This window comes from Vitis riparia, chromosome 4 (genome assembly GCF_004353265.1).
Source record: "Vitis riparia cultivar Riparia Gloire de Montpellier isolate 1030 chromosome 4, EGFV_Vit.rip_1.0, whole genome shotgun sequence".
Taxonomy (NCBI): Eukaryota; Viridiplantae; Streptophyta; class Magnoliopsida; order Vitales; family Vitaceae; genus Vitis; species Vitis riparia.
Genome location: NC_048434.1, coordinates 6,964,190 through 6,986,897, shown reverse-complemented (window position 1 = coordinate 6,986,897; position 22,708 = coordinate 6,964,190). Strand labels below are relative to the sequence as shown.

Sequence of the window (22,708 nt, the reverse complement as noted above, 5' to 3'; positions counted from 1 at the left end):
TATAAAAAAAATAAATATCATAAAAAGTATGCATACCAAAATTTATTTCAAATGACTTAGCTAATTTTTCCTTTAAATATCATCATATTTTTATGATTTTTGTTAATTATATAAATAAACTTCAAATCAAATCAAATAAGACTTAATGTGTTGGATCTAATTAAAATGATTTTATTATTTTTCTTATGTGTAAAGCCATATTTTTCTTATTTTTTCTATATAGATAAATTTAAAATCAATCATAATTATTATATTTTCACTAAGTAAATAGATTATAAATTAATGAGAAATAATTAATATTTTAAATTTTTTAATAAACATTCTAATTTTTAAAAATAATTTGAAATTCAAAAAAATGATGAAATTAATTACAAACTAAATCGAACGAATTCATGCATGTAATTAAGAACTCCATTTATTTACATGATAAGAAGGTTAAATTTTATTTGTTTCTAAATTAATTTAAAATAAATATTATCAATAATGATTCTTTTAAATACTATTAATTTTTTTTTTTTTAAAAAAATCAATTATGCTTTCATGAAAATGTTAGTATTCATATTTTTGTAACATATACCAAAAAATACATCATATAATTATTATAATAATAGTATGCATATTTTACTAAAAAATATTTATTTTTTAAATTTATTTATAATTATAAAAATATTCTAATTTTTAATAAAAAATGAATTAAATTAAATTAATATTATATACATCTAATTTATAATTTTTCTTAGAAAAATAAAATAAAAAACATTTTTAAAAATAACCATTCAAACAAGTTTTTTTTTTCAAATTTTTAATAAAATTTTAAAATAACTTGTAATTATCTTAATTTTTATATAATATATATATATATATATATATATATATATATATTTGTTTATTTATTTTTTTTTATTCTTCAACTTAAAATGGACCATATTATTCGAACCAATTCAAATTTATGTAATAATTTTATTTTTGGGAATATAAGTATTTGTGGTGGTATTTTTATTTTTATATTTTTAAGGAAAATAAAAAAATATAAAAAAAAAGTAATAATAATTTTCCAGGGAAAATGCTTCCCTGCCCCTTTCAATCAAAACAAACACGCCCCCACGGCTCATTGCTTTCAAAATCAGTGTGAAGAAAACTTGGCGGCTGGGATAACCGGATTGATTGAAATAGGCGTAGCCGAGTAGCTGAACGTTTAAGGCAGTTTTGGGCAGTGACAGGGAGAGAGGCGAAGATGCAAAGAGCTGAAGCAGTGTTGTCACCAGCAGTGAGGTGTTCCCTACAGAGATTTGGGGTTTTCTCTCATCACAGAAGCTTCTCTGCTCTGCCAAATTATGCCCGAAACGATGATCTCCAAGAACAGGCGAGTCTCTTTCTCTAAAACTCTCTCTACATTTCACGTTTAGGCTGTTTTGCAGGAAAACCTTAAACCCCTAAAACCCATAGACCCATCTATTTAACACGCACATTTTAGGCCCCCCACTTCTTTTTTGTTTTTTTGGGAAGGAAATCCATGAACCCGTCTCTCTCTTTCTCTATCTGGAATTGGTTTTTTTTTTTTTTGAAACCCATGTTTGTTTTCTCAAATGTTGTTGTGTTTATGTTGGCAATTACAGGTGTTAGTGGAAGGGAGGGCAAAGTCAAGGGCAGCCATTCTCAATAGACCATCTGATCTCAATGCTCTCACTATTCCAATGGTTTCTTCTCTATTAACTCAAACTACTACACTTTTTGTTTGTGGGTTTGTTCGTTTTGTTGTTTGAGTACCGTATGGTTTGGTTTTATCAGCATTGTTGAAAGCATTTTTCTTGCTTTCAGGAGATAAAAATCAATGCAGTTTTTATTTTTATTGTTGTTTTTTGTACTTATTTAATCTCTAGGCAAGAAAAGTAGTTTGGAAATGCTAGCCAAACGGGTTTCTCAGTCCGTACCTCTGTAGAATGTCCATATTTAGAAGTTGATTTTGTTTCCAGGTGGCCCGGCTCAAAAGACTATATGAATCATGGGAAGAAAACTCAGATCTTGGATTTGTCATAATGAAGGTATTCCATTAATCTTCAAATCATTTTTTAGGTGCATTTGGTTTCATTTTCAGAAATGCATTTGTGAACTCTCAAGAACTTTGATATGAAAAAGGGCAAATATTTTTTGACTGTTGGATGAGTTTTTTGTTTATTTTTTTTCAAAGACAACATGGAAGTGAAAGCATGGAAAGAATTATTTTCACAGATTTTATGTCTGGAAAATATAATATTTTCAGAGTAATTGTTGCTAACAGAGTTTACTAAATGATTTTGATGTGCTACATTCTTATTTCTGGAATTGAAAAGGGTTTTAGACATGGAGCTAAACATGTCTTTTATGTTTCATTTATTGATTATCCTTGGTGGCTTAGCTGCTATCTTGAATTCTTTGAAGGGTAGTGGCAGGGCCTTATGTTCTGGTGGAGATGTTGTTGCTCTCAATCAGCTGATTAATGAAGGTGTGTGGCCTTTTAATATTTTATGCATATTTTTTTACATTTCAAAATTTTGAGTTGGAGGCATCTCTCGAAGAAATTAAGTACGAAGTATTATAATACTGTTGATGACATACTCGGATACATCACGGCCATTTATTTGAGAAATAGGTTATTGAAAGTAGGATTATTTTGATATTTCATTAGGATATGTTTAGTTGGTATATTTGATTAGGTTAGGATCATATGCTTCTTTCATTAAACTTATTTTAGTTTTTATATGAATCCTTAGATTATCATCATTATCTTCATCATGCTAGACATAATATTGAAAGTATTATAGAGTGCACTCAAGTACACATGATGTATACCAATGGTGCTATTTTTTTTTTTTTTTTTGATAAGTAAAGAGAAGTATATTAAAATGAAAGAGGAAACACCAAACTAGTGTCCTCTAGGTATACAAAGAGTATACTAAAGCAGCCCCTCGACTCAAACCCAAGGAAGCGAGCCCGAACCCCTACCTATAACAAAAACCTAGCCACTCAATAAAGCTAACCAAAGACCGCGGGCTCAAAACTATAAACATTCTCGCCCATGACCACAGATTACTTACAAAAGAATGTTTCAACCTTTGGATTGACAACACCTCATTCCCAAAAGCCAACGAATTCCTTTCCTTCCAAACTGTCCAAAATATACATAAGGGGGCCATTTGCCACGCCTTTTTACGGATTTTCCCCACAAAAGCTCCATGCCACCCCAGGAGAGTTTCCTTAACTGTACCAGAGAGAACCCACTCCACCCCAAAGAGAGAAAAAAGAAGATTCCACAATGTCCTCGTCATAACACAATGGAGTAAAAGATGATCCACTGTTTCTTCTTCAGCAAGACAAAGGAAGCACCTATTTGCCAAAGAAAAACCCCTCCTCTGAAGTTGGTCTAGAGTTAAGATTTTGCCCCAAGATGCTTCCCATGAGAAAAAGGCTACCTTTGGCGGCACACTTGCTCTCCAGATACCAACATACGGGAACATAGCTGAACCGCCAGGCTCCAAAATAGAGTAGAGCGACTTGACTGAGAAGACACCACTTTTAGATGCTGTCCAAACCATCTTATCCTCATTCTCCCTTTGCACCCTAAAAGCTTGGATTTTAAGCATAAACTGTTCCATCATCTCAATTTCCCAATCATTCAGCGCCCTTGAGAACAAAGGGGTCCACCCATCCCCTACTCCATCTTGGTTCCACACTTCCGATACCCACGCGTCTTTCGCCTGAGAAATGGCAAAAAGAGAGGGGAAGGATTCGTAGAGAGGCTCATCTCCACACCACTTATCCTTCCAGAATCTCACCCTCCGACCATTGCCCACTCGGAAGGCTGAACTGCTATACATACCCATCCACTCCTTTCTGATAGCTTTCCAAAGCCCTACACCATGCCTCCCTCTTTCGGCCCGAGTGCACCACCCCCCTCCTCTACACCATATTTGTGACTGATCACTTCCTTCCACAACGCCTCTCTTTCAATGGCAAAACGCCAATTCCACTTACCCAAGAGAGCTTTATTCATCAACGCTAAGTTTCTTATCCCCAAACCACCTTTGTTCCTTTCCAAACAAACCAGATTCCACCTAACTAGATGAGGCCTCTGATCAAGAGCGCCTCCCCCCCACAGAAAGTCCCTCTGAATCTTCTCCAACCGCATCCTTACTTTTCTGGGCAACAGGAAAAGAGACATGAAGTAAACCGGCAAACTGGAAAGTGTGCTCCGAATAAGGGTGAGTCTTCCCCCCTTGGAAATATACTGTCTCTTCCACATAGCCAACCTTTTCCTAAACCTCTCTTCAACACAATCCCATACCACCTCTGATTTGAAAGGTGCCCCCAAAGGCAAACCCAAATAACTGGAAGGCAGACCGCCCACCTTGCAACCCAACTCCAGAGCCAAATCCTCTATATCATTCACCCTCCCCACCGGTATAAGCTCACTCTTCTCCAAGTTGACTTTCAAACCTGAGCAAGCCTCAAACCACATGAGAAGCCAACTTAGATGCGTCAACTGATCCTGGGACTCCTCACAGAACACCAAGGTGTCGTCCGCAAAGAGCAGATGAGATATCAACATCCCTTCTCCACCCCTACCTCTAGCCCTCCACCCAGATAAAAAGCCCCCACTGATGGCCCTTCTCATTAAGCAACTAAACACCTCCATAGCTATCACGAACAAATAAGGGGATAGAGGGTCACCTTGCCTCAAACCCCTTGAACTTTGGAAGAATCCGGAAGGAGAGCCATTTATCAGAACGGAGTATCTTACAGTTGAGATACACCACTCTATCCACTTAATCCATCTCTCTCCAAAACCCATTTGCTTTAACACAGCCATCAGAAACTTCCAGCCAACATGATCATAAGCCTTCTCTATATCCAATTTGCACATCACACCCCCTTGATTGCTTTTCAATCTGGAATCTACCACCTCATTAGCAATCAAAACTGCATCAAGGATTTGTCTACCCTCCACAAAGGCATTTTGGGGTTCCGAAATCACTTTTCCCATAACCTTCTTGATTCTATTTGCCAACACCTTGGCCAACAACTTGTAGAGGCTTCCCACAAGGCTAATCGGTCTGAAATCTTTCAAATCTTCTGCCCCTCCCTTCTTTGGGACTAAAACTAAGAAGGTTGCATTTAGGGATTTTACAAATCTGCCCCTTTCATGGAATTCTCTGAAAAAGCCCATAATTTCAAACTTCACCACCTCCCACCCATAAAGCCAAAACGCCATTGTAAAGCCATCTGGCCCCGGGGCTTTGTCTTTGCCTAGGTCCATAAGAGCTGCTAACACCTCTTCCTCCAAGAAAGGGATCTCCAACCCCTCCGCCTCACTAATATCTAACCTCATAAAAGAGATCCCTTCAACACTAGGGCGCCACCCCTCTTCCTCCTGGTACAGCTCTTGAAACGCCCCCACCACACTGTTTCTTAAGTTATCTTCCTCTGAATGCCAAACGCCATTAACTTTCAACTTGGACAGCCAATTTCTTCTACTATGAGCATTCGCCATCCTATGAAAGAATCTGGTATTATTATCCCCCTCCTTCAACCACAACTCCCTAGACTTCTGCCTCCAGAAAATCTCTTCCTTTATCACCCAAGACTTGTAGGCCTCCCTTGCTCCATTTCTTGCTTCACTATCTTCCATATTTAAAACATCATATTTCTCCTTTTCATCCCAATACTCAACCTGCTTAAGAGCTTCACCCTTTTTAGCCTCAACTAACCCAAACTCTTCCTTATTCCAAATCTTCAGAATATTTTTAAGGGCCCTCAATTTAGCATCTAAAATGTAGCTGGATGACCCTGTAAAATTTAAACTCCCCCACCACGTCTTCAACTTGTCTTTAAAACCCTCTTCCTCCAACCACATGTTCTCAAACCTGAAAGGGGAAGGGCCCCTCTTCAACCCTCCTCCTTCCAAGAGAATGGGGAAGTGATCCGAGACAGGTCTGGGTAGAATGCCCTGGACAGCACCATTGAACATATTATCCCAATTATCCGTCACCAAGAACCTATCCAGCCTAGACTGGACCTGGTTATTCAAACCCCCTCTCCAAGTAAACGGCCCCCCCCTCAATGGATAGTCCCTGAGCTCCAGATCCTCTACCACTTCTGAGAACCTCCTCATAGCAGCTGTAAGACCACCTCCCCTGCTACGCTCCTCTGGAAACCTTACCAAGTTGAAATCCCCTCCCACACACCAAGGGTCACTCCATAACCCTTTAACTGACCCAAGTTCCTCCCAAAACTCCTCTCTATCCCCACTGCAAACCGGCCCATACACCCCAGTGAACACCCACACCACACCATCCACACAATTTTTGAACCGGCACGAAATTGAGAATACGCCTATTTCCCATCCCACCAGCTCCACCACCCTGTTGTCCCAGAACACCAAAATACCCCCAGCTGCTCCCCTAGAGTTGACTGCTCTCCACTCTATATTTCTTCCCACCCCCAAAGTTCGAACAAGCCCCATAGTCATTTCTTTGATTTTAGTTTCCTGAATACAAACCACGTCCAGTCTCTGGGATTTAATAACTGACTTGATGATCCTCCTTTTATCCCTGTCATTAGCCCCTCTTACATTCCAAGACATAATTCTTATCTTCATTTACACCCTGATACTGAGGCCCCTCCAATAATACCCGAGCTTGTTCCCATTTTCGCCTTTTTGTAACTAACAGTCCACTCCAACTTCTTAAGTTCCCTACTGGATTTTGAAGTTTTTAAGCTTGTCTTCCTCGTCACCCCTTCCCTGCCCTTTTGCTCCATTCTCCCCTTCATTCTCCTTAAGAGATATAGGATTTCCTCTTCGAAGCCTTCCGTCGGCATCCCCAAACAGTGACTGAATCTTGCAAGGCTACTAGTGCTCCACCCTTCCCCACTTCCCCCTTCTTCTATGTGATATGCTTCCTCTTCCTCATAGAGGCTCATAAAATCCTCCCCAGCTGGTACCAGAGCTAGCTCCTTTCCTTTTTCGGCATCACCCGAGTCCCGAAAATGTCCCCTCCTGTCTCCGCAAGCTGACACGACACTGGTTCTCCCCATTCTTGTCTCATAACACTCCAACTCCCCTTCCGCACCAAAAACACCCCCTCCGGAGACCCTATAGCCTCGGCGTTGCCCCCAAAAGAAGAAGAAGAAGGGTAGAAGTGTCCCCGATGCCCCAACTGAGAAAGAGAAGAAGGACCAGCATCGTACCTGGAAGCCTCCTCCATCAGAGCCTCGTCGGTGCCTCTCCATTCACGCGACGTCAACCCAACATCTTTTTCAGCTTGGATCGCCATAAGCTCTGGCTCCATCTCCTCTTCGGCCTCCGCTGGAACTGAGAAAGCCCTAACCGAGGAGGACCGCTCCTCCAACTCCAATCCAGAATTGGGCTTTGAAGCCCACCCCCAGCCCGCCATTTTAAAACTACCAGGAAGTGGGCTTTTGGCCCAAAACCTTTCCTTACTAAAGCCCAAGTCTCTACTTTCTTTAAAAGCCTGCACCTTATTATTTCTTGGCCCAAACCCGCTGCTTGAAGGGCCCAGAACACCTGCGACGGGCCTCCTTTCCTCAACCACCTCTGCACCTGCCGCCTCACCTTGCCCACTGCCACACTCAACCTGAGCCCCTGACCCCTGAGCCTGCAGACCACTTCTGTCAATTTGACATCCTCTCACGCTCCCACAGGCGCGTGTATCCCCCCTACCCTCATCCCTGACCTCCCGCCTCTCCTCATTAGACCAAGTTGATCTTGCTACCACCTCCGAGAACCATGGAGGATTTTCCCACCAAAGACTCACCGTCCAACAACAGTTCCCAGCTACTACCTGCAACGTACCCTGTCTAATCTTCCCAGGAGCTCTCACCAAAATGCGAGCCCACTGTAGCTCGGAGAAAAAGGCTGTATCCTCATCCACAGCTATGAATCCCCCACATCTCTCTCCTATACTCTTGAACACATCTCTACTCCAAAGGTGAAGTGGTAGACCGATTACTTTCACCCACACCTCCTTTGGGTGGCTTCCATTTCTGCAACAACCCACTTCAGGTCCCCATTTCTGCAAGAAAAACTCTCTCATCTGAAAACTTCTGCTACCCCTTAATAGCACCCAGTCCGCTTCCACTTTATCTTCAAATTCGAACAGCACTAGGGCTCCACCCAACCGGGAAATTTTTAAACCTCCCTTGAGAGACCAGCTTTCATAAGCCCAAGCTTCCAATAAGGACAGAGGCGGGGCATCCTCCACACTATCACCAAAGCATCCTACCAAGCAGCGACTAAGCTGCACCTCCCTTCTGGTCAAGTCCCGCTCCCCAACATGTACCCATAAAGCTTCCCCTAACTCTCCTTTCTCCATTCTCACAGCATCTGGCATAACTCCTTTTCCTTTCTCCTTTCCTTTACCTCTATAATCTTCCTTTACAGAGGTGGGATTCCCCATTTCAAACTTCCTCATGGGTTGATTAGTAATACCAAGGGCTCTTAGCTTCTGAGCCAGCATGCACCAACCACCTACTAAACCTTTACCTTCTGGGAAAACTAGACAAAACCTCTTCGCCTCCAAGTCCCTCACCGAACATAGCAGATACCTACCTGCAGCATTTGAACGACATTCCAACCTATATTTCCTTCCTCCTTCTTCCCAAACTCTAAGGCTCCTCGAGCTTGATTCTTCTCTGCACCACTCTTCCACTCCTTCCAGCAGAGAACTGAGGCTCTTTTCTCCAAATTTTATCCAAGAAGAGAAACCTTTGCTTCTTTCCAGGATAACCCCCCTCAGTTTGCCTCGAGTCTCTTCAATGGAGATCTCAAATGTCTTTGATTCCACAGCAAACCAGCTCTTGCCCCCCTTCGGAGCTCCTTCTCCCTCCGAGAAAGCAGCCATGTCCTTTTAGCAATTGTATACCAATGGTGCTATTATACAAGCAAAAATAAAAAAAATAAAAAAATGGAGATATAAAAAAAAACACTTAAATGGAGATATAAAAAAAACACTTACTTTCCTTGGAATTCAACCAATCTACAAAGCCTATCGTGGTCATAAACATATCTTGTCTTATAAACCATGTCATAATATTCTTCCCTTTAATTTGATATGTGTTCTACAATCTGACAAAACTTAGCAGGCAATACCCTCCCCTATTTCACCCTCCTCATGAACAATTAATTCAAGATAAAGGAAGTGGTTAATTTTGTGTGTATATTATCTACGTTTTTTATTTTTTATATTTATTTTTATTTTTTATTACTGTTGTCCCATTTTTACTTCTTAATCTTATAAATCCTATTCCACATATTCTGTCATAAACCTTTAGATGCTAAGGTGTCTCTTGATAATTTTAACTTAGAATAAACTCTTCTCAAGGTTTGTCAATTAAAACTTTGTTGTCAGAAAAAATCATTGACGATATGACACTTTACTGTCTATGCCTAGTAAGTTCATCCATGAACAATGTAAAAAAGATGGGGCTAAGTACTGGTCCTTGGTTATGATCACCATTATCATTATTGTTAGGTGCATAAAAAATTTCACACGTTATTAGACACAACAAAAATAGGGTCTCCATTATGTTTATGTGGAAGCCATTGAAAATTTTCCCAAACACATTATTAGGGGTGAGAGATACTGAGGACATTATGTTCATTTGAAGATCCAATCTGGTTAAGGAGCAAAATTAATGTAGAAATCCTGACATAAGTTGGACAAAATGGGGGACTTGCACCAAGAGAGAGTCCCTATGGAAATAGGTCATATTAGGGAAGTATGGGGCAAAAGAAGGAGGACGGTGCTTGGGGGTGGTGGGGAATGGCTATGGGGTGGGGTTATAGAGGGCTGTTAGGAATAGGTGGGAAGTTTTTTGAAGTAGAACTCATCTCATTATGGGTACTAGCTGAAGGATAAAATTTTGGATGGTCAAATGATGAGATAAATCTTCTTTAGAGAAGTCTTTCTCGATGTTATTTTCCTTAGCCATTGATAAAGACTTTTGGATAGCAGAAATGTGGGAATAGGTTGGGGAGGGAGGTCAGTGAAGTTCTTGCTTTCACAGATACTTCCATGATTAGGAATTGGAAGGATTGGAGATCTTTTTTTGGAGACAGCAATCAATCTCAATCTCAATCTGGTTAAGGAGCAAAATTAATGTAGAAATCCTGACATAAGTTGGACAAAATGGGGGACTTGCACCAAGAGAGAGTCCCTATGGAAATAGGTCATATTAGGGAAGTATGGAGCAAAAGAAGGAGGATGGTGCTTGGGGGTGGTGGGGAATGGCTATGGGGTGGGGTTATAGAGGGCTGTTAGGAATAGGTGGGAAGTTTTTTGAAGTAGAACTCATCTCATTATGGGTACTGGCTGAAGGATAAAATTTTGGATGGTCAAATGATGAGATAAATCTTCTTTAGAGAAGTCTTTCTCGATGTTATTTTCCTTAGCCATTGATAAAGACTTTTGGATAGCAGAAATGTGGGAATAGGTTGGGGAGGGAGGTCAGTGAAGTTCTTGCTTTCACAGATACTTCCATGATTAGGAATTGGAAGGATTGGAGATCTTTTTTTGGAGACAGCAATCAATCTCAATTAGAAGGGACAAAGAGGACAGCTTGGGTTGGAAGATAACCAAGATGAACAAGTTTACAGAAAAATCTTTCTGTGTGTCCTTAGCCTAGAGAAGAAGTGAGCCTTTCTTAGCAAGTTTAGTTGGAATCCGTGGGTGCCAATGAAGGTGAGATTCTTTAGGAATCTATTTGGGAAGGATTTTAACTCTTGATCGGCTTAGAAGAAGGGGTTGGAGTGTTCTGAATAGATGCTACATGTGTAATGAGGATGAAAAGTCGACTGATCATTTGCTTCTAAAGCAATAACGCTATGGCGATTGGTTTTTTCTTTGTTTGGTGTGGCTTGGTTGATGCAGCCTTCTGTAAGAGGCAATCTTCTTGGTTGACATGGGGTTTTATTTTGGGGAAGAAAGTTTGGAGAGTGTTTCTTTATGCCTGTTTTGGACAACATGGAAGGAAAGAAATAGGAGACATTTTAAAGGAGTAAAACAGTTGGATCAAGCTATCAAATCTTCCTTTATGTGTATTTTCTTGAATTGGGCTAGCATATGGATAGATGAACTTTTTATGTCAATGATAAACTTTGTAGATCGGTTGAGTTTGAAGTAAGATGGGGGTTATTTTTTGTGTTCTCTTCTTTTTTGCTTGTCTGTTTTTGGCGCTAATTGTATATGTCATGTACACCTTATTGCTCTTTTTTCAGGTGCTTTCTTTATAAATATATCTTTTTTGTTTTCCTATCAAAAAAATTAAAAAAAGCCTTTGGAAATCCAAAAGCCAACCTAAGGTTAAGGTTTTTGCATGATTAGTTGCTAATAAGAAGATCAAGACCAATGATCTTCTACTTGTGAGGAGATCACTAAGCTTTGGGTTCGGATTGTTGTGTTATGTGTTTAGGAAGTAGTGAATCAATTGATCATCTCTTTTTTCATTACCTACTTTCCTTGGGGCTTTGATATAATTCTTTGGTGAATCCTTCTTGCTGGGATAGACTGAGTGTCTCCTAGAAGCCTACAAACATGTTCTTTAGAGGCTCAGCTGAACTCCTTTGAGGTATGGCTATTCTCACTTCGATTTGGATAACATAGAGGGTGGGGAATGCCATAATATTTAAGGATCTAGATATAGGTCTAAGTAGGTCATTTAGGACTCAACTTATTTTGTCTCTATAGGCTTCTGTTAGTTTGCAAGAACTTCTTTGAGTTGTCTTCTACTGGATTGGAATCTGGTTTGTAGTCAGGAGGTTGGTTGAGGAGAACATTTTGAGTGGGATTCTTCTTTCTTCTCCCAAATGCATCTTTTATACCTCCTGTGTACTAGGATTTTGCTTCCTTTTTGTTAGGCACCTTTTAGTACATATTAAAGCATATAGAGTTGGATTTGCCTCCATCATGTTGTGTCAAGTTAAATTTTGATGCATGTTCTCTGGATAGTCCAAGGCAATTAAGGATTGAAGGTAGGATTATAGATCATTATGGAGAGGGTTTCACCATTGAGGTAGACATGTTAGCAGTTTTGAAGGGTTTGCAATTAGTTAGGGCTTTGAGTCTCTCTATTATTTTGTGGAAGGTGATGCTGCAATTTTATTTTAGGGTGTCAAAGAAATGAAAAAAGGTCTATAGAAGTATGATATAAAGCTATACCAAATTTGTAGATATCAATGGTGAGTTAGTTGCATTTTCTCTTGGTCTTCCTGATTAGCATAACATGTTGCAGTTTGTTTACCCAATTGAGGATCCAGGTAGCTGGTCTCAAGGTGATTTTTATACCCCCTGAGTTGTTGGTCCTTTCGGGTTTGTACATTCTTATCTCTTTCTTCAGCTGAATGCTTGGTTTTGCTCATATGGTGGAAGCAGATTTTTATTTATTTATTTGTTGTTTTGATCATATATTATATTTTTGGCTTGATTTTTGTCCTTCAATATACTTAATTTATATCAATAATTTGTTGTTTCTTGGAGTATGATACCCACACTCTCCAACTATACCTAGTGTACCCATGTCAACATGACATGGGTGTGAGTGTAGGATTCTAGTAAGATATTCCTATGTTGCTTTGATTTTGATATATTTTTTATTTTTTATTTCAACTTCCTTAGCAGATTATTGCGTTAAAACGAAAAAAGAGAATTTAAGAATATTTGGGAGAAGAAAGAAAAGATACGGATAAAAGAAAAAAGATAGGTAGTTCTTCTCAAAGATATCTTTTTACTTAATTTTAATAGGTTTTTCTTTGGTTTTTTCCCCCTTTTATTAAGTTGTCTCCCCATATCCATAGCTATAATTTGAATCCTTTTTAATTCTTTCCCCATATCCTAAATTTTGGAGTTAAAAGAATGGGACTCCTAGATATGCACCTGCACCTGAGTCCAGGCAACCTAGTTCTAGGTAGATACATAGATAGATATATATAAATAAAATTTATTTCTAGTTAGAAAGTTATCTTAATTTCATGTCTATGGAGTCCTGATTGTGCATTGTTTATTACACATGGAATTGTTTCTGAAATTCTTCTCAACCACATTTTGGTGTTGTGCAGGGAAAGTTGAGGAGTGTAAAAAGTTTTTTGAGACGTTGTATAAGTTCGTATACCTTCTAGGAACATATGTGAAGCCAAATGTGAGTATTCAATCCTTAAGAAATTTTGTATGTTGAAAAATGAGATAATTTCGGATTTTGAGCTTTTTCATCTAGGATTTATATTCTTAATTTGTGGAGGGTCCCATGTTCCAGGCATACTGATTTTTCTGTGGAGATGTCTATGGAGCACCTTACTTCTCTAACAGATCCTCAATCATTATTAAATGCAAAAAATATATATATTTTCTTTCTGGAGCAATGAAACCCTAATCTAGCCCATAAGCTAGGCTTCATCACTCCCCAGGTTTGGAGCCTTGACCTTCCTCGATGGGGATGCAGTGATACCACCAGGCCATAAGGCCAGTGGTTGAAGTAAGTTGATTTGATGGCAAACAATCTTCAAAACAAATGTGTTGTGACCTTTGTATGTCTGGACGGAGAATCATTCAGAGGCTGGGGGATATTGTTTTTAGTTTTTTTTTTTTCCCTTTCTTTTTTTAATCTTCTTTAAAGAATGGTTTATATAGGGTGTTGAGGGGTGAACTGACCATTAATTTCTGTTTCTCTTTATTCTTGCATATCTGCTAATTTTTGTGGATATTATTACTCTATACTTCTTGTATGCTTGGGTCATGCCACCTGCGATGTTTTTCTAAGACATATTTTACCTATTAAAAGCAATCTTAAATGAATATCATTTCATCAGGAACTGTCCAAAGTTAATCAGTAAATAGTTAAAAATAAACCAATAATATCTTATCAAAAACTAATGATATAATTTTTTCTTTTACTTTTACTTTTCTATTTGAACATATCTTGAAAAGTCTTCCAGTTCAAGGGCTACAAGTGGAGCTGTAAATTGGAATGAGTTAGTTGGCTTAATTGTCTTATATTTCTTATGAGTGTGCGAATTAGTTGACTTCTTAGTTCAGCTAATGCAGTTGGATAGTAGTATTGTAATGGGAATTCGCATAGTATGGTTCATAGTTGTTGAAACATCTGGAAAAGGTTAGGTGATTGATATAACTTTCACTAGAGTTCTTCAGAGGGGAGAGAGAGCTAAGGAATGTTGGTGATGCTATGGTTGCTGGTGCAAGGGATTTTCAATGCATCTTGAATATATGATATAGATAGGAAGGACAAGAAAAGAGAAGGATGGAAAACCAAGAAAAAAGAGGTATTTGGGTGCCACCCCCTTTGTCTGGTGCTCTTTAATATATTCTCTTGCTTTCCACTCAAAGAAAAAAAAGGAAAGAAAAAAAAAGAGAAAAAAGAAAAAGTAGATGAAAGAAAGAGAGGGGGGAGGGAACTTGAGTTTCACATTTTGATTTTAACGGCGGCTCTTTTGTATTTCTTACCTAGAGATTATTCATAATCATTATTATAATCTTTTTGTAGATTTTTTTTCTCAGAATGAAAAAAAAAGAAGTTTTTAAAGTTTTACTTACCTCTAACTCTGTGTATCACTGTTTCATTAAGTCATTGATCATCATGAAACTGACATTTGCACAGGTGGCTATCGTGGATGGTATTACCATGGGAGGTGGCGCTGGAATTTCCATCCCGGCAATGTTTCGTGTGGTAACTGATAAAACGGTATGTCAGTTCTGCAGCACAGTAATAAATGCAATGATTTTTAATAGATACTGTTGCTTTGTCGAGTGCTCAATATTCTTCTCACTTTTGCATCATGTTAAATATCCCAATTGGATTATTTATCACTAGATTGATGACTTATTATGCAACCCTTGATGGATCAAAGTACATTCACCCTGCTGTATGACTTACATGTATCATTTTGCTCCTCCTGATAATGAGCATGGGTTGGGAATCTAGAATTATTAGATCAGTTTAATGGTATCTTTATACTCGATCAAGTACTTTAAGATTTGATCATTATTTCTGCTGCTAGCTTTGCATGAGGACACTTTGTTTTATTAGGATTCATGCTTCTATTATATAATTGAAATATTAATTAAGGATATTGCTGAGACTGAAGATCCTTCGAGAGTGTGCTGAATGCAGAAGTTTGTCCCAGGATTTGTGAAAGGAGGATTGTCTTAAGTTGATAGCTATCATGGAGCCTTTTGTCAAATCTTGCTGATAATATGCTCCATATGTAGTTGAGTTGGGCTTTATGTTTGATTGACCATTCTAGGATATTTTAGAAAGAATGAAAATAAGGTTTTGCAGAATGGCTTTACCTAGCATCACTTTTAACTGAGTTTGGATTTGGATCCTTTTTAATCTTGACTGACTGTAGGAACAGATAAAGTAGATAAAAAGCAACTTGATTGGGGCTTACCTATCTAATTTGTGTTTTCTTTTTCTCAGAATATTTTCATTTTTTTATCAAATGCTTAAATAACTAATCAAATATTGTAGGTTAACCAAATGATACCTTACAGATGTTCAATTGACTTGTTGATATTTGGGTCCATCAGATGTAGGATATAGATACTATTTAACATGCTTTATGATTTCTAATGCCAGCTCATATCTCCCAAAGCTTAGCATCAGCAAGATTCTTTTCAGACTTATATCTGAGACTTGACAAGTAAAAGCTTCATCTCGGCGAATTTGTCTCAGTTATTGAATGGTACCTTGATGTCTCATGGTATATATCACCCATTAGTTGATATTCAACTTATATGTGGCATACTAGAAAACTTGTGTGGCATCATCTTAATATCATTGCTTTAAAAGGCTATTAAGGTGTGCACCATAAGGATTGGCTCATGGTAAGGCTCTGTAAATTAGTCCTGAGGTTAGCCTTAGTATAGGGAAATTGAGGCTTAAACCAAACTGTATTAATGCTTACATCCGTGAGGCTATAGCCTTGAGGTTGTTAAGGCTTAAGCCTCAAATGTTCAAGTGTTTTGGGGCTTTGTAGGTTTTTGATATACATTTAATAAGAGGCTTAAGCCTCAATATTCAGTGGTTTTTAATGGGTGTTGTGCTTTTTTAGGCTTTTGGTATAGATTTTATAAGTTTTGTTTTGGGTTAAACCTTTTACAAAATGAGGGCTTAGTTGGCTTCCATTTAACTTTTTGATAGGAGGGGGTAAAAAGAGATCGAGAAGAAGAAATAGAGGAGTTGTTGACTGTTGTATTGGTTGGGCATATATAATAATCATCTTATTATATTGATGGATGAAGAAAAAGACCACTGCGATTAATGGATGAAGAAGAATAATGATTGGATCTTAGCATTGATAGTGGGGATGATAGAGTAATTGGATATGATTACGATTCCTTAAGGATCCTACCAGTGATCATGATGATCGTGTTGAAGACTATTTATTGAAACCAGGAGAGAGAGTAGGATTTTAGGAGAGAAAATGAGAGACTAAATTTAAAATTAATTGTGATGACAAACAAATAATTTTCTTACTATAAATTTATTGTTTTCTTATTATTCAATTCTCATGTCATGTTATTATTATTTTCTGATTTTTTGAGAATTTTATTTTCTTTATTATTTATTTATTTATTCAAGAGTTGTTTAGGTTGAGGCTTATGCCTCATTCTGCCCCAAGGCTTACACCTCGCCTCATAAAACACTGCCTTCAGTCCACAACTTAACACTTTGGAGAGGTTAGCTTGCAGACATAGTCTGATGAGCAGGGTCCTGTGACCCAAAATTTAAAAAAAAAACTCTCATTAACTGGGATTGTCTAATGTATTGTTGTTTGATTCCATTATTCCAATGTGGATTTTTTGGTTGATTTTTGATGGTTTATTTTTTATTTGTTATCGTTATTTCTGTTTATTGTAGTGTATCACATAAAGCCATCTTTCTTATACCGAGTTGCATTGAATCCACCTTTACCAGGACAGGAATCATTACTTAAAAAAAGCATTCTTCTTTTATGGTGATTGCTATGGTTAATTGTTCCCTTGAACCATGACTTCTAACACATTCTCAGATGCCTTTCAAGTGTTCAAAGAATTTATTGATATCAATTGACTAGTATCACTGGTAATGCCAGTTTTGGTATGCTGAAGCCGCTGAATGTACTATATAGGACCCATGAGATGGTGGCTTCTGGTCTCTCTCAAGGTTGATTGAGTGGTTTATTTGTCAGTTGTTTAAGGCTATGGCCAGAACTGAAACGATTTGGTCACAAACAGCTCAGGCTTGGTTTGCTTAGGGATAGGGTTAGCTATTTTGATTTAGCCAATGAACCCAGCTTGATCATTGTGCCCAAGCGGACCTAAGTTCAGCTTGTTAGGCTTGCAAAGAATTTCAGTTGTGTTTTACAGGTGTGAGAGGAATGTCTTAGGTTCAAGCATTTTGTAATGAATTTCTTAGGGAATGGATCCTATCCACTTCTAAAAAGTGATGCAATTGCAAGAAATGTTTTAATGGATAATAATTATAGCTTGCCAAAATATTACAGGGGCTAAAAAGGACAGAGAGAAAGCCATCTCAATGAAAATGTTTGTCTGCTGAGCATAGTTGGAGTTGAAAAACTTTAATTTATTTCTTTCTGGCGTATTATTGTAAGATGGTGTGCAGTTGTTATTTTTGTTAAAGTAAATGGAATGGTGCTACTTGCTTCTTACTGATGCACTAAGGCCAGCAGGTTTTTGCCACTCCAGAGACTCAAATGGGATTCCATCCTGATGCTGGTGCTTCATTCTATCTTTCTCGTCTACCAGGATATTTAGGTAACATCATGTTTATATGGTTTGCAATATCACTTTTTCCCTTGCATAGCTAACGTCCTTGATATTAAGCACCTTAGATGCTCTACCTGCATTTATACACAGCTAGTAGCTAGTTAGTAAAAGAAAAGAAAAGAAAAGGGAAAAAAAAATGTTTCTATTTCATCCGCTTGCTTGCTTTTGTAGTTTCTAACAATGGCTTGATTTTTTTTCTTCTTCTCAATATTCAATTGCAGTTATCTCTCACGAAATCATCTTGAACTGAGGAACGAATGTCTTTTAAGTTAGTATGTAATTTCCAGATTTCAATAGTTAAAACATTAAATTGAAGTTGTAAATAGAATCTTCTGGTTTGCACCCCATTGATATTGAAAATTAGTAAACTTCCCATTGTAGCTATGATATTCAATGTAACATTAGAATGCAAGCTCAAACTGCAGGGTGACAGAAAAGAGAGTGCTACCTGGGATCATTGGAAATGATGATACATCACTTTTGGATCTTTTAGAGGGTCATGACTTGGTGCTGAGTTCTTCAGCCCTTCTCTGAGGTTTATATAAATGTTTTAAGGCTCCTTGAAGGACATATGAAAACAACTTTGATATCTAACTTGGGGATTTTATTTGAAAAGACCACAAGTGGCAGGTTTTTTTTGCTTTAACCTCAAAGTGCTCCACCCCAACTCCACCAAAAAAATAAATAAATAAATAAAGGAAAAAAAAATATTGGTGTCCCTCTTATTATTCAACATGACAAATTTATACATGGTGCCCTCTAGCTATTCAATATTATTGCACGTCTAACATTTTATCACCAATCAAGCCAATTTTGATCCTTTTCTTTTTGAGCAATTTGATTTCATCACATCTTTAAGATCATATGGCATGTGCTCATATGATGACACTTTTTTGTGCTATGCAAGGGTCTTTCTTGAATTTATATCCTGTAGCTCTATGTCCATATGCCCAACATTATGATAATTGGGGTTACCTCTTAAGAACATCTGATATTAGGGTTTTAAAGTTTTGGAACATTATTAAGCATATATGCTAATGAAGCTGTAACTGCATTATTGATTTGAACCCATGCAACCCCTTAATAATAGAATTGATCATGGCTAGTGACATTATTTTCATATCTTCTATTTTGGTTTCTACACCCGAACAAACATTTTCAAGAATACAAATTGAATATCAATATCTTGATGGCCTATTGGTCTATGAAGTCATCTTATGATTTCTGTGTTTGATGCAAGTATCTTGTTTTCTAAATTCCTTCTCATGTAAAAACCAAAATAACACGTAATGCAAAATGTGGAATTTGTTGTTCTTACAGGGGAATACTTGGCTCTAACAGGAGAAAAGCTCAATGGTGTAGAAATGATTGCCTGTGGCCTTGCTACACACTACTCACTGACTGCAGTTTGTCCTTTTTGTGCCTTACTTCTTTATACAGGATCGGTTTCATTCCTCATGTATGTCATTAATTTTTTCTGTTTAACTTCCCTAACAGAGACTTCCCTTGATTGAAGAACGTCTTGGTAAATTGATCACGGATGATCCTTCTGTCATAGAGTCTTCTCTTGAGCAATATGGTGACCTTGTCTACCCAGATAAGAGGAGTGTTCTTCATAAGTAATGTTTTATCTTATGGTTTTCTACTTCTATTACCAGTTTTTTGGCGTCTTTGGTCTTTACCATGAAAACTTGTTTGTTTTGCTTTGGATTAAAGTTAAAATCAAGGCTTTGAAATAGCCATCTCATATCGTTTCTGTCAATGTTATAAGAATACACTTTTCCTTTTCATATCGTGGCCATGATACATTACCCCATAGACATGAAAGTCCTCTGATGAAATGGGATCAGAGATGAAGTGGGAAAATCTTACACCCATATTTCCTTGTGAATTTTGATTTAGGAAAAAAAAAAAAAAAGGTTTTAGTTCTTTCTGTATTCAATGCCAAGCTATAGTTCTTTTGATTTCATATAATTACAAGTGTCCTGTCATGAATAAAAGGCCTAGGTGCTATTTGGTAGTCGGAAAAAACTTAAACTGGGAAAATTTATTAAAGAAAAAAAAACTTTGGAATAATATGATATTTATTAGAATCTATGCTAATGTTTAGCTTTTGTATGCAGGCAGTGTAATTGGCTGCTTTATAGAACTACTCGTAATAATGACATGCTGCATGGAAACCAATAAAGCCTGTTTCCATTTTTTCTTTATGTTCTTATTTTTTAAATGACCAAGTTGCAGCTGATGCTTTGGTAGAGAAGGTCCCTGGGACCTCATTGACTTTGATAATTCTTGACCATAGTCCCTCCTTGAATTGGTGACTAGACACTTTGATTCAGAACCCTAATTGCTTGAGACTGAAAATGCATGAGAATGTAAGGGAAAATTGAGCCTATAAGTTTTCCAGTCTGTTTCATGTGTGGAAGTTAATACCTAAAGCTCACCAAAAGTGAACTTAAATCTTTTATGTATTAGTTTTGACTTTCCACATTCTTCTTGTCTCAAGTAAAAATTGTTAAGATACTGATGCCATTTACACTTGCAATCTTCTTGCAATAACAGAAGACTTAACTTTTATGTTTTTTTATACAACAATATATGCTGAATGCTTCACTTCAACATATGCTGATTTATTTTTCCTTTTCTTAAAATTTTCAGGATTGAGACAATTGATAAATGTTTCTGCCATGATACGGTTGAGGAAATTATTAATGCCTTGGTAAGCTTGCAATTGCATACATACATATACATACATATATATAATGTTTCAAAGAACATTCTTACAGTTTTCTGATTATTTGCTATTGGTTTCTGATAAATTCTCATGGTGTCAACATCATGGAAGGATTTGGTACCCATCACAATTGGGTTGATTTGATGGATTTTTCACTGTCCAAAAGAAGCATGTTCCCTAACATTCTTTGAATTCTTCCTCAATTGAACAGATGAAATTGTTAAACCAAGTTGAATTTCTATTATTGAACTTGCTAGCCTAAGTGCTTGTGGGTAGAGTTTTGATGAGGATAAGATTTAGACAGTGGGCTACGAATCCTTTTGAAAGAGAGGGGTGCATTCGGGGATATGGACACAGATGCTGCACTCCCTTTTTTCATTTTGGTTTCTGTCCATGGGAAAAATTTAATATTGTGAACCTTCAAAGCTGTATATTCATGTAAGTTGGGTCTCTTAATAGTGGTTGTCTGCAGCCAGGTTTTTAGGAGGCCAGGATTGCCCCAATATGGTCCATGACCCAGACCAGGTCCCAGAACTGCCTATCAGACTCAGGTCTAAGACTAGTTGTAAGAATGGGGTTATGATGACCAGCTGATGCTGGTTGAAGGGTCCACCAAGTAGAAGGGGAAAAAGGCCCATGCCAATCAAGCTCCCTGGTTCAATGGACAAGATCTTGCAGTACAGTACTTTCTCAGTAGGAAGTCATAAGAAAAGCAACTGTGATTAGCTGTGGCTATCTGTTCCTAAAATTTTCCACTTAGAGCAGACTTTCTTCATGTTCTTTGTTATTTTTAGGATTATATTTTAACTCGACCTCTCAAATCACAGTAGTTTTGGGGCATTTTTTTTCCCCGAATAACTTTATTACATATGCACATCCACATGTGTAGAACTTTCTTATGCAAACCCACATATAGGGTTGTCTTGAGTTGCAAGAAAATCAGTAATATTAAATTGTAGTTTCTGGTTAAGATATCATTCTGATATTGTTCTGCTCAGGAAAATGAGGCATCCAGTTCATATGATGAATGGTCTGCCACAGCCCTCAAGAAGCTGAAAGAAGCCTCCCCATTGAGCTTAAAGGTTACTTTACGATCTGTGAGTTACCACACCCTTACGTCTCCATTCATTTGCCCTCGACTTTCCTTCTACACTCTGTTTTGACTTGTTTTACTTGCCACATTTAAGATACGAGAAGGTAGATTTCAACCTCTTGATCAGTGTCTGGCTAGAGAATATCGCATATCTCTTGTTGGGATCACCAAACGGGTCTCTGATGATTTCTGTGAGGTATGAACTTCTCAAGTCATCATCCCTATGTAGGAACATCCTCCAGAACTCATTCTGATCTTGCTGCTTGTTTCAATATATTTACATGTAGGGTGTTCGAGCACGGTTGGTGGACAAGGACTTTGCTCCAAAGGTAGAAATCACTCTTATATTTCAATTGCCTACTAATTTTTCTGAAAGAATATTGATGAATATCCTGAAAATGCAGTGGGATCCTCCAAGTCTGGGAGAAGTAACCAAAGACATGGTTGATTGCTATTTCACCCGACTCAATGAATTCGAGCCTGAACTAGAGCTACCAACGGCATTGCGAGAGCCTTACATGTGATGCAGATTCTCCCATGTATTCAGAGGGCAAGTGTAAAATTTTGCAATTTTTTTGTGAGCAGCAGTGCTGAGGGATATCTGAAAATACGCCTTTTAATTTCAATTATGTATTGTAATAGACTGTTAGCTCAAGGTTGCCACCCAAGGCCATTATTTTTAAGAGGGCTTGATGTGTATTTCAAGTTTTCTATACATTATTCACAGCTGATAACCAATAAATTGGGGTCCTTGTTTCCCAACCTATCTCCCATAGCATTTGAAAGATGTGTATCTTTTATTTTTGTTTTCCTAGTTATATTTGATAGGCAAGCACGATGATATATATCCAACACAACTCCTAAAAGGGCAGTGCACCAATTGCATGGGGGTGGGGGTGGGGGGTTGTACACCCAGAAGGAAAATGAGAATGTTTTTAATATTTTCTTTTGATATTTCTACAAAATTCAATTTTCAATATTTTCACTTTTTTTTTTTTTTTTTGATATTTTTATCCTTGCTAACAAGCCCAAGTAACTGTTAACCCA

At 37.7% G+C, this 22,708-nt stretch overlaps 1 protein-coding gene across 1 annotated transcript; it reads left to right on the top strand.

Moving 5' to 3' along the window:
- Positions 1 to 1,098: 1,098 nt before the first annotated feature.
- LOC117912777 (3-hydroxyisobutyryl-CoA hydrolase-like protein 2, mitochondrial) lies at positions 1,099 to 22,427 on the top strand. Its single transcript, XM_034827481.1, has 14 exons — positions 1,099 to 1,363; positions 1,617 to 1,697; positions 1,974 to 2,042; positions 2,419 to 2,482; positions 13,109 to 13,188; positions 14,662 to 14,745; positions 17,738 to 17,822; positions 19,155 to 19,240; positions 19,332 to 19,453; positions 20,493 to 20,553; positions 21,567 to 21,665; positions 21,756 to 21,857; positions 21,949 to 21,990; positions 22,066 to 22,427. The coding sequence occupies exons 1-14, from the start codon at positions 1,235 to 1,237 to the stop codon at positions 22,183 to 22,185; spliced, it is 1,224 nt and encodes a 407-aa protein (XP_034683372.1). The 5' UTR covers positions 1,099 to 1,234; the 3' UTR covers positions 22,186 to 22,427.
- Positions 22,428 to 22,708: the final 281 nt, after the last annotated feature.